The following is a 12,747-nucleotide window of genomic DNA, read 5'->3' on the forward strand; positions in this document are numbered from 1 at the left end:
CAGGACATTCTGGTGACTTGTCAGGACATTCTGGTGACTTGTCAGGACATTCTGGTGACATTCTGGTGACTTGTCAGGACATTCTGGTGACTTGTCAGGACATTCTGGTGACTTGTCAGGACATTCTGGTGACTTGTCAGGACATTCTGGTGACATTCTGGTGACTTGTCAGGACATTCTGGTGACTTGTCAGGACATTCTGGTGACTTGTCAGGACATTATGGTGACTTGTCAGGACATTATGGTGACTTGTCAGGACATTCTGGTGACTTGTCAGGACATTCTGGTGACTTGTCAGGACATTCTGGTGACTTGTCAGGACATTCTGGCGACTTGTCAGGACATTCTGGCGACATGTCAGGACATTCTGGTGACATTCTGGTGACTTGTCAGGACATTCTGGTGACTTGTCAGGACATTCTGGTGACTTGTCAGGACATTCTGGTGACTTGTCAGGATATTCTGGTGACTTGTCAGGACATTCTGGTGACTTGTCAGGACATTCTGGTGACTTGTCAGGACATTCTGGTGACTTGTCAGGATATTCTGGTGACTTGTCAGGACATTCTGGTGACTTGTCAGGACATTCTGGTGACTTGTCAGGACATTCTGGTGACTTGTCAGGACATTCTGGCGACCTGTCAGGACATTCTGGTCCTGATAATGTAGGAAAACATAAACACTCAGCCCCCATGGCATTATGCCAGTCTCCTCCTATTTCACTGACCGACCAATAAACCGTTCTCCCTCTCAACACTGACTCAATCAATATTCAATGTTCAGCATGATCAATACTAATACACGGCCACAGAGTGGCCCTACAGACACTTATTGTAACTTCTGTCTTTGGTGTGAAGCCGACACATTCAGTAATGAATCAAGTGAATTAGAACATACTGCAGGCTCTACTGTATAATAGAGTTGACTGTGGTTTGCTGTATTAGCTAGCTGAAACTCCAGGGCCGGTTACCGAATGGGAACGCAGGGCACCAACCTCCCGGGGGCCCCAACTCAAAAAATAAAATAAACAAAATATTAACATGATATAAGCAATGGAAAATTGTGTAGAATTGCAGGAAATTAGTTTTAAAACTGCAAGATAAAATACCAGGTAGTAAAAACACAGAAGTCCACATAATAGAAACCACAGACCAACAGAAGGATGATTGGTCTTTAATAAGACATCAAATCTGTCACTATGCAGTGCAGAAACAACTATACAAATCTCACACACATCCTAAACTAGCAGCACACGTGGACGGTTCAAACACAAAGCAGGTCTCCATTCATCTCCTCCACAGATATTGAAATATGCGCCACACATTAATACACAAAGCTTGCTTGGTTTCAAATCCTTATAGAGTAAAAATGCTTGGTACAGCAGCCCTCACATAGACGTCAGAGTTCAGACGTGCTGCTATGATAACTTCAGTCCTTAACTTTATAACTCCGCTGTAGGACAAGAAAGGACTGTAAAGGAAAAAGGGCTTAATAACTACGTGATTGATTGATCATGACAGCTTCAGTCTTTCTTCCCAAAGAACTTCTTGAAGACAGACTTCTTGCGTGGCCGAGGCAGACTGGTGCAGGCCCTCAGAGATGGATCCTGTTGGTCCGAGTCCTGGTAGTGGTGGTACGTAGCTTGATGCTGGTGACATGAGTGTTGCTGCCATCCATCCAGCAGGGGGTGGTGTGGTTCAGTGTTAGACGGACCACTACCATCACAACTGATAGTGGGAGAAGCGTCAGACCGCTTGTCTCCTATAACCAGAGTCACTGAGTAGTTTGACCCACAGTCCCGACCCAAACCCACTGACCCGTAGTCCCGGCCTGGGGCCAGCAACACTGGTTTAATCTTCTGGTACCTTGCTGAGAGAAAATAACATGTACATAAATACCAGACAGATTATTTCTCAATTCAAGTTAAAGTTGCTCAGGTCTGAGAGAGCTGTTGGGCTGAGCAGTGAGTGGTCCGTGTGTGTATCTGAGTTGAAACAGTGTGTGTGATGCTGAGGGGAGCTAGGTGGGTTAGTGATATTGGGGTGGTCAGTGTGTTGAGCTAGGTGGGTTAGTGATATTGGGGTGGTCAGTGTGTTGAGCTAGGTGGGTTAGTGATATTGGGGTGGTCAGTGTGTTGAGCTAGGTGGGTTAGTGATATTGGGGTGGTCAGTGTGTTGAGCTAGGTGGGTTAGTGATATTGGGGTGGTCAGTGTGTTGAGCTAGGTGGGTTAGTGATATTGGGGTGGTCAGTGTGTTGAGCTAGGTGGGTTAGTGATATTGGGGTGGTCAGTGTGTTGAGCTAGGTGGGTTAGTGATATTGGGGTGGTCAGTGTGTTGAGCTAGGTGGGTTAGTGATATTGGGGTGGTCAGTGTGTTGAGCTAGGTGGGTTAGTGATATTGGGGTGGTCAGTGTGTTGAGCTAGGTGGGTTAGTGATATTGGGGTGGTCAGTGTGTTGAGCTAGGTGGGTTAGTGATATTGGGGTGGTCAGTGTGTTGAGCTAGGTGGGTTAGTGATATTGGGGTGGTCAGTGTGTTGAGCTAGGTGGGTTAGTGATATTGGGGTGGTCAGTGTGTTGAGCTAGGTGGGTTAGTGATATTGGGGTGGTCAGTGTGTTGAGCTAGGTGGGTTAGTGATATTGGGGTGGTCAGTGTGTTGAGCTAGGTGGGTTAGTGATATTGGGGTGGTCAGTGTGTTGAGCTAGGTGGGTTAGTGATATTGGGGTGGTCAGTGTGTTGAGCTAGGTGGTAAGTATTAGTGGGGTGGTCAGTGTGTTATGCTAGGTGGTAAGTATTAGTGGGGTGGTCAGTGTGTTATGCTAGGTGGTAAGTATTAGTGGGGTGGTCAGTGTGTTATGCTAGGTGGTAAGTATTAGTGGGGTGGTCAGTGTGTTATGCTAGGTGGTAAGTATTAGTGGGGTGGTCAGTGTGTTGAGCTAGGTGGTAAGTATTAGTGGGGTGGTCAGTGTGTTGAGCTAGGTGGTAAGTATTAGTGGGGTGGTCAGTGTGTTGAGCTAGGTGGTAAGTATTAGTGGGGTGGTCAGTGTGTTGAGCTAGGTGGTAAGTATTAGTGGGGTGGTCAGTGTGTTATGCTAGGTGGTAAGTATTAGTGGGGTGGTCAGTGTGTTATGCTAGGTGGTAAGTATTAGTGGGGTGGTCAGTGTGTTGAGCTAGGTGGTAAGTATTAGTGGGGTGGTCAGTGTGTTGAGCTAGGTGGTAAGTATTAGTGGGGTGGTCAGTGTGTTGAGCTAGGTGGTAAGTATTAGTGGGGTGGTCAGTGTGTTGAGCTAGGTGGTAAGTATTAGTGGGGTGGTCAGTGTGTTATGCTAGGTGGTAAGTATTAGTGGGGTGGTCAGTGTGTTGTGCTAGGTGGTAAGTATTAGTGGGGTGGTCAGTGTGTTATGCTAGGTGGTAAGTATTAGTGGGGTGGTCAGTGTGTTGAGCTAGGTGGTAAGTATTAGTGGGGTGGTCAGTGTGTTGAGCTAGGTGGTAAGTATTAGTGGGGTGGTCAGTGTGTTATGCTAGGTGGTAAGTATTAGTGGGGTGGTCAGTGTGTTATGCTAGGTGGTAAGTATTAGTGGGGTGGTCAGTGTGTTATGCTAGGTGGTAAGTATTAGTGGGGTGGTCAGTGTGTTGAGCTAGGTGGTAAGTATTAGTGGGGTGGTCAGTGTGTTATGCTAGGTGGTAAGTATTAGTGGGGTGGTCAGTGTGTTATGCTAGGTGGTAAGTATTAGTGGGGTGGTCAGTGTGTTATGCTAGGTGGTAAGTATTAGTGGGGTGGTCAGTGTGTTGAGCTAGGTGGTAAGTATTAGTGGGGTGGTCAGTGTGTTGAGCTAGGTGGTAAGTATTAGTGGGGTGGTCAGTGTGTTGAGCTAGGTGGTAAGTATTAGTGGGGTGGTCAGTGTGTTGAGCTAGGTGGTAAGTATTAGTGGGGTGGTCAGTGTGTTGAGCCATGTGGTAAGTATTAGTGGGGTGGTCAGTGTGTGTGAGGGGAGGTTGCATTAGTGTTAGTGGGGTGGTCAGTGTGTGTGAGGGGAGGTTACATTAGTGTTAGTGGGGTGGTCAGTGTGTGTGAGGGGAGGTTGCATTACTGTTAGTGGGGTGGTCAGTGTGTGTGAGGGGAGGTTGCATTAGTGTTAGTATTAGTGGGGTGTTCAGTGTGTGTGAGGGGAGGTTGCATTAGTGTTAGTATTAGTGGGGTGGTCAGTGTGTGTGAGGGGAGGTTGCATTAGTGTTAGTGATGTGTTACCTACCAGAGGTAAAGGAGTGAGAGCGATGCTTGTTCACTTGACTGAGCCAGTCTTGACCACCTCTGGAGACAGTGGAAGAGGAAGGAGGAGAGACGGAGGAGTGGAGGGAGAAAGGAGGGATGGAGGAGGAGGTGTGGAGGGAGAATGGACTCTGTCTCAGGGGGTCATAGTTATCTTCTAGAGAAAGAGAGAGGGGAGAGAGGGGGAGAGAGGGAGATGGAGAGAGGGAGAGGGGGAGAGAGGGAGATGTTTAGTTGAGGGCGATATTACTTTAAATGGGTTTATAGTAAAGACAATTGGCAGCTCCTGAGTTTCAGATTTGGGGAAGCTACCAATTTATCCTTCAGATTTGGGGAAGCTACCAAATTTATCCTTCAGATTTGGGGAGGCTACCAATTTATCCTTCAGATTTGGGGAAGCTACCAATTTATCCTTCAGATTAGGGGAAGCTACCAATTTATCCTTCAGATTTGGGGAAGCTACCAATTTATCCTTCAGATTTGGGGAAGCTACCAATTTATCCTTCAGATTTGGGGAAGCCTCCAATTTATCCTTCAGATTTGGGGAAGCTACCAATTTATCCTTCAGATTTGGGGAAGCTACCAATTTATCCTTCAGATTTGGGGAAGCTACCAATTTATCCTTCAGATTTGGGGAAGCCTCCAATTTATCCTTCAGAATTGGGGAAGCTACCCATTTATCCTTCAGATTTGGGGAAGATACCAATTTATCCTTCAGATTTGGGGAAGCTACCAATTTATCCTTCAGATTTGGGGAAGCTACCAATTTATCCTTCAGATTTGGGGAAGCTACCAATTTATCCTTCAGATTTGGGGAAGCTACCAATTTATCCTTCAGATTTGGGGAAGCTACCAATTTATCCTTCAGATTTGGGGAAGCTACCAATTTATCCTTCAGATTTGGGGAAGCTACCAATTTATCCTTCAGATTTGGGGAAGCCTCCAATTTATCCTTCAGATTTGGGGAAGCTACCAATTTATCCTTCAGATTTGGGGAAGCTACCAATTTATCCTTCAGATTTGGGGAAGCTACCAATTTATCCTTCAGATTTGGGGAAGCTACCAATTTATCCTTCAGATTTGGGGAAGCCTCCAATTTATCCTTCAGATTTGGGGAAGCTACCAATTTATCCTTCAGATTTGGGGAAGCTACCAATTTATCCTTCAGATTTGGGGAAGCTACCAATTTATCCTTCAGATTTGTGGGAAGCCTCCAATTTATCCTTCAGATTTGGGGAAGCCTCCAATTTATCCTTCAGATTTGGGGAAGCTACCAATTTATCCTTCAGATTTGGGGAAGCTACCAATTTATCCTTCAGATTTGGGGAAGCTACCAATTTATCCTTCAGATTTGGGGAAGCCTCCAATTTATCCTTCAGATTTGGGGAAGCTACCAATTTATCCTTCAGATTTGGGGAAGCTACCAATTTATCCTTCAGATTTGGGGAAGCTACCAATTTATCCTTCAGATTTGGGGAAGCTACCAATTTATCCTTCAGATTTGGGGAAGCCTCCAATTTATCCTTCAGATTTGGGGAAGCTACCCAATTTATCCTTCAGATTTGGGGAAGCTACCAATTTATCCTTCAGATTTGGGGAAGCTACCAATTTATCCTTCAGATTTGGGGAAGCTACCAATTTATCCTTCAGATTTGGGGAAGCCTCCAATTTATCCTTCAGATTTGGGGAAGCCTCCAATTTATCCTTCAGATTTGGGGAAGCCTCCAATTTATCCTTCAGATTTGGGGAAGCTACCAATTTATCCTTCAGATTTGGGGAAGCTACCAATTTATCCTTCAGATTTGGGGAAGCCTCCAATTTATCCTTCAGATTTGGGGAAGCTACCAATTTATCCTTCAGATTTGGGGAAGCCTCCAATTTATCCTTCAGATTTGGGGAAGCTACCAATTTATCCTTCAGATTTGGGGAAGCCTACCAATTTATCCTTCAGATTTGGAGAAAGCTACCAATTTATCCTTCAGATTTGGGGAAGCCTCCAATTTATCCTTCAGATTTGGGGAAGCTACCAATTTATCCTTCAGATTTGGGGAAGCTACCAATTTATCCTTCAGATTTGGGGAAGCTACCAATTTATCCTTCAGATTTGGGGAAGCCTCCAATTTATCCTTCAGATTTGGGGAAGCCTCCAATTTATCCTTCAGATTTGGGGAAGCTACCAATTTATCCTTCAGATTTGGGGAAGCTACCAATGTATCCTTCAGATTTGGGGAAGCCTCCAATTTATCCTTCAGATTTGGGGAAGCTACCAATTTATCCTTCAGATTTGGGGAAGCCTCCAATTTATCCTTCAGATTTGGGGAAGCCTCCAATTTATCCTTCAGATTTGGGGAAGCTACCAATTTATCCTTCAGATTTGGGGAAGCTACCAATTTATCCTTCAGATTTGGGGAAGCTACCAATTTATCCTTCAGATTTGGGGAAGCTACCAATTTATCCTTCAGATTTGGGGAAGCTTCCAATTTATCCTTCAGATTTGGGGAAGCTACCAATTTATCCTTCAGATTTGGGGAAGCTACCAATTTATCCTTCAGATTTGGGGAAGCTACCAATTTATCCTTCAGATTTGGGGAAGCTACCAATTTATCCTTCAGATTTGGGGAAGCTACCAATTTATCCTTCAGATTTGGGGAAGCTACCAATTTATCCTTCAGATTTGGGGAAGCTACCAATTTATCCTTCAGATTTGGGGAAGCCTCCAATTTATCCTTCAGATTTGGGGAAGCTACCAATTTATCCTTCAGATTTGGGGAAGCTACCAATTTATCCTTCAGATTTGGGGAAGCTACCAATTTATCCTTCAGATTTGGGGAAGCTACCAATTTATCCTTCAGATTTGGGGAAGCCTCCAATTTATCCTTCAGATTTGGGGAAGCCTCCAATTTATCCTTCAGATTTGGGGAAGCTACCAATTTATCCTTCAGATTTGGGGAAGCTACCAATTTATCCTTCAGATTTGGGGAAGCTACCAATTTATCCTTCAGATTTGGGGAAGCTACCAATTTATCCTTCAGATTTGGGGAAGCCTCCAATTTATCCTTCAGATTTGGGGAAGCCTCCAATTTATCCTTCAGATTTGGGGAAGCCTCCAATTTATCCTTCAGATTTGGGGAAGCCTCCAATTTATCCTTCAGATTTGGGGAAGCTACCAATTCATCCTTCAGATTTGGGGAAGCTACCAATTTATCCTTCAGATTTGGGGAAGCCTCCAATTTATCCTTCAGATTTGGGGAAGCTACCAATTTATCCTTCAGATTTGGGGAAGCTACCAATTTATCCTTCAGATTTGGGGAAGCTACCAATTTATCCTTCAGATTTGGGGAAGCTACCAATTTATCCTTCAGATTTGGGGAAGCTACCAATTTATCCTTCAGATTTGGGGAAGCTACCAATTTATCCTTCAGATTTGGGGAAGCTACCAATTTATCCTTCAGATTTGGGGAAGCTACCAATTTATCCTTCAGATTTGGGGAAGCTACCAATTTATCCTTCAGATTTGGGGAAGCTACCAATTTATCCTTCAGATTTGGGGAAGCCTCCAATTTATCCTTCAGATTTGGGGAAGCCTCCAATTTATCCTTCAGATTTGGGGAAGCCTCCAATTTATCCTTCAGATTTGGGGAAGCCTCCAATTTATCCTTCAGATTTGGGGAAGCTTCCAATTTATCCTTCAGATTTGGGGAAGCCTCCAATTTATCCTTCAGATTTGGGGAAGCCTCCAATTTATCCTTCAGATTTGGGGAAGCTACCAATTTATCCTTCAGATTTGGGGAAGCTACCAATTTATCCTTCAGATTTGGGGAAGCCTCCAATTTATCCTTCAGATTTGGGGAAGCCTCCAATTTATCCTTCAGATTTGGGGAAGCTACCAATTTATCCTTCAGATTTGGGGAAGCTACCAATTTATCCTTCAGATTTGGGGAAGCTACCAATTTATCCTTCAGATTTGGGGAAGCTACCAATTTATCCTTCAGATTTGGGGAAGCCTCCAATTTATCCTTCAGATTTGGGGAAGCTACCAATTTATCCTTCAGATTTGGGGAAGCTACCAATTTATCCTTCAGATTTGGGGAAGCTACCAATGTATCCTTCAGATTTGGGGAAGCCTCCAATTTATCCTTCAGATTTGGGGAAGCCTCCAATTTATCCTTCAGATTTGGGGAAGCCTCCAATTTATCCTTCAGATTTGGGGAAGCTACCAATTTATCCTTCAGATTTGGGGAAGCTACCAATGTATCCTTCAGATTTGGGGAAGCCTCCAATTTATCCTTCAGATTTGGGGAAGCTACCAATTTATCCTTCAGATTTGGGGAAACCTCCAATTTATCCTTCAGATTTGGGGAAGCCTCCAATTTATCCTTCACATTTGGAGAAGCTACCAATTTATCCTTCAGATTTGGGGAAGCTACCAATTTATCCTTCAGATTTGGGGAAACCTCCAATTTATCCTTCAGATTTGGGGAAGCCTCCAATTTATCCTTCACATTTGGGGAAGCTACCAATTTATCCTTCAGATTTGGGGAAGCTACCAATTTATCCTTCAGATTTGGGGAAGCCTCCAATTTATCCTTCAGATTTGGGGAAGCCTCCAATTTATCCTTCAGATTTGGGGAAGCTACCAATTTATCCTTCCATTTCTACTGATTTGCGTGAAAGTTATAATCATTTTTATATGCTCATTTTCATGGAACAGTTTCATTTCAATAATAACGTTTTCATTTCTCTAAATCATTGCCACATGGTTAATCATACAAATCTGATGTAAAAATTCAACTAAGGCGAGAGCCCCAGCCTCATATGGACACATGGATACGCTGTGATCCATTGGCGGCAAAATAAATGAGAACATAGAACTCAGAGAGAGCCTACAGGCCAACGCAGCAGCAGGCCTTTAACTTCCATCATCAACGAAGTAAAATACAAAGGCCTAAAGCCAACAAATACAAACAGTAGATAGGTAGTTTGCTCTTTCACACTCGTCTCAGACGAACCCGCAGGTGAAGAAGCCGGATGTGGAGGTCCTGGGCTGGCGTGGTTACACGTGGGGTCTGCGGTTGTGAGGCTGGTTTGACATACTGCCAAATTCTCTAAAACGACGTTGGAGGCGGCTTATGGTAGAGAAATTAATATTCAATTCTCTGGTGGACATTCCTCCAGTCAGCATGCCAATTGCACGCTCCCTCAATACTTAAGACATCTGTGGCGTTGTGTTGTGTAACAAAACTGCACATTTTAGAGAGGCCTTTTATTGTCCCTAGCACAAGGTGCACCTGTGCAATGATCATACTGTTTAATCAGCTTCTTGACATGCCACACCTGTCAGGTGAATGGATTATCTTGGCAAAGGAGAAATGCTCACTAACAGGGATGTACGGTAGCACGGGCTAGGCCCCCTACGGCCCATAATGGTGGCCCTGGGTAGAGAGAGAGACGTCAATAGAGCGTGGTAGAGAGGAGGACCAGAAGAGAGAGGAAGGGCAGCACAGGGTCAGTTTCCTAACTCAATCACTCTGGAGCACAGGGTCAGTTTCCTAACTCAATCACTCTGGAGCACAGGGTCAGTTTCCTAACTCAATCACTCTGGAGCACAGGGTCAGTTTCCTAACTCAGTCACTCTGGAGGGTGAGAAACTCTGTGACACTGGCCAGCTGTCTACACAGTTCTGATAGGCTCCTTCTGTTCATTCAGACCACAGGAACTTTGCAGTAGCTGTCACTGAGTGCTGCTCTGTCTCCACCTAGTGGTAACTTCTATACCTGCACTTTCACCACTTGACATGACGTCAACAAGTATTCTACAGTGGTTCCCAAACTTTATTTAAACCGTGGCACGTGTTGATGTGATATAAAATTCTGCGGCACACCTAAAATAGCCCTAATAATTTTATTTGGTGGTAATGACTTCCATCTCATCTGATCCATACTGCAAACAATTTATTTTCTGTGACAAACGTCTTTTTGCAGATTAAATAGGGTTTATTTGAAATAGTGTAATAGTTTTGATAGTTACTCATGATGGTTAATTTGTGTGTAACACTTGAATCTGTGCCAGAAAGATGAACATGTAGCTCCTGTAAAATATGCCTTTAGTTTTTAACGGGTTGGGCTACAGACAACCGGTTTTCTGCATTGTGCAACTACGGACACAAAGCTATGCTGTGTTAGTTTCTAGGGCAGAGTCTGTGGCATAGCTAAGCCCTGAGCCACATTATGAAGAAATAAATGACTGGCTAAGTTTACTCTATCTTGTCTATGCTAATTATTTTGACCGACGAGGTAAAGTGATACAGAAGACTGATCGTGATGCGCGCCCCTCAAAACAGCCTGAACACACTGGGCAAACAACCGCTAGTGCTCCCAAGTCAATATTACATGTGCATTCCACAGGTCACGTTTATAAGTGAGTGTTCCATAAAAAAAAATTTAGATTAGGAAAAGTTTAGCAAGGACAGTAGTAGAGTGACGGTGTATTAGAGTACCAGTAGTATAGTGACGGTGTATTAGAGTACCAGAATACCAGTAGTATAGTGACGGTGTATTAGAGTACCAGTAGTATAGTGACGGTGTATTAGAGTACCAGAATACCAGTAGTATAGTGACGGTGTATTAGAGTACCAGTAGTATAGTGACGGTGTATTAGAGTACCAGAATACCAGTAGTATAGTGACGGTGTATTAGAGTACCAGTAGTATAGTGACGGTGTATTAGAGTTCCAGAATACCAGTAGTATAGTGACGGTGTATTAGAGTTCCAGAATACCAGTAGTATAGTGACGGTGTATTAGAGTTCCAGAATACCAGTAGTATAGTGACGGTGTATTAGAGTACCAGAATACCAGTAGTATAGTGACGGTGTATTAGAGTACCAGAATACCAGTAGTATAGTGACGGTGTATTAGAGTACCAGAATACCAGTAGTATAGTGACGGTGTATTAGAGTACCAGAATACCAGTAGTATAGTGACGGTGTATTAGAGTTCCAGAATACCAGTAGTATAGTGACGGTGTATTAGAGTACCAGAATACCAGTAGTATAGTGACGGTGTATTAGAGTACCAGAATACCAGTAGTATAGTGACGGTGTATTAGAGTACCAGAATACCAGTAGTAGAGTGACGGTGTATTAGAGTACCAGAATACCAGTAGTAGAGTGACGGTGTATTAGAGTACCAGAATACCAGTAGTATAGTGACGGTGTATTAGAGTACCAGTAGTATAGTGACGGTGTATTAGAGTACCAGAATACCAGTAGTATAGTGACGGTGTATTAGAGTACCAGAATACCAGTAGTATAGTGACGGTGTATTAGAGTACCAGAATACCAGTAGTAGAGTGACGGTGTATTAGAGTACCAGAATACCAGTAGTAGAGTGACGGTGTATTAGAGTTCCAGAATACCAGTAGTAGAGTGACGGTGTATTAGAGTTCCAGAATACCAGTAGTAGAGTGACGGTGTATTAGAGTACCAGAATACCAGTAGTAGAGTGACGGTGTATTAGAGTTCATGTTGGGAACCACTGCTACATAGCATAATGTATCCTTGAATCAGAGCACAATGTATCCTTGAATCAGAGCACAATGTATCCTTGAATCATCTACAACTTGTATAATACTGTGCAGAAATAATCATTTGGATAAAGCCCACATTAATTTGATTCTGTATATCCCAGAGCCAGACACTTACCACGACTGCCTGTATGTGAGGAGGATGTTGGGTCCGGCTGTTTCCCTGGGTGCCACTGACGGATCTGAGGGTAAGTCTCTCTGGTCAGGACAACTATCTCCTTGGCTCTGGCTGTTCCTGTGTGAGGACTTCTGGAGAGGGAAGAAGTGGTGACAGGGGAAGGGGGGTCCTGAACCAAGGGGCTGCTGGGTGACGTCATGGAGGAGACATGCTCACTGGGCACTACAGGAAACACACAGATACACAGACAAGAGATATAACATCTTCACCATCATCATCTTCATCATCAATTATTTATAGTCAATGCATTGTTAAATAAATAACTGGTGGCATATATTAAATTAATTATTTACTCTCCGTTCAGTATGATAATAAAATTGCAGACTTTTTACTCGGTAGTTGTGTTTACCCATGGAAATGAGATGATGTATATTTTGATGTGTTTACCAGTGTTGGCTTGTATTTTCACCATCCATTTCTTCATCATGAATCGGGATGCTGTGTTGAGGAGGTACTCTGACCCGTCTCTTAACCGCAGACTGAAACACTGGGGTTTCTTTGTGTATTCTGGGGCTGGGACACACTCTGCTCCCGTCAGGTTTACAGACAGACCACAGCTCTGGAGGACACAGGGACATTACTGGACTATTGTGTCCATTTAGGACTCCTGAGAATACAATTGTCTTCTGAAACATGATAGAATAAATCACATTTCTGATCACTGTCAACTGGCGTCCCATCTCACAACACAAGGACAGGGACATTAATGGACTGACTCA

At 43.8% G+C, this 12,747-nt stretch overlaps 1 protein-coding gene across 1 annotated transcript in view; it reads right to left on the reverse strand.

Annotated features, from left to right (window-relative positions):
* Positions 1-1,157: 1,157 nt before the first annotated feature.
* Positions 1,158-12,747, reverse strand: part of LOC121561532 — a 152,114-nt gene continuing 140,524 nt past the window's right edge. The window contains exons 26-29 of the mRNA XM_045213920.1: positions 12,416-12,587; positions 11,969-12,190; positions 4,252-4,425; positions 1,158-1,869 (exon numbers count right to left, since the gene is read on the reverse strand). Of these exons, the coding sequence (XP_045069855.1) occupies positions 1,523-1,869; positions 4,252-4,425; positions 11,969-12,190; positions 12,416-12,587 (915 nt within the window). The 3' untranslated portion in view covers positions 1,158-1,522. The remainder of the gene's footprint in view (positions 1,870-4,251; positions 4,426-11,968; positions 12,191-12,415; positions 12,588-12,747) is intronic.

The sequence above is a fragment of the Coregonus clupeaformis genome, unplaced genomic scaffold (assembly GCF_020615455.1).
Source record: "Coregonus clupeaformis isolate EN_2021a unplaced genomic scaffold, ASM2061545v1 scaf0171, whole genome shotgun sequence".
In the NCBI taxonomy this organism is placed as follows: Eukaryota; Metazoa; Chordata; class Actinopteri; order Salmoniformes; family Salmonidae; genus Coregonus; species Coregonus clupeaformis.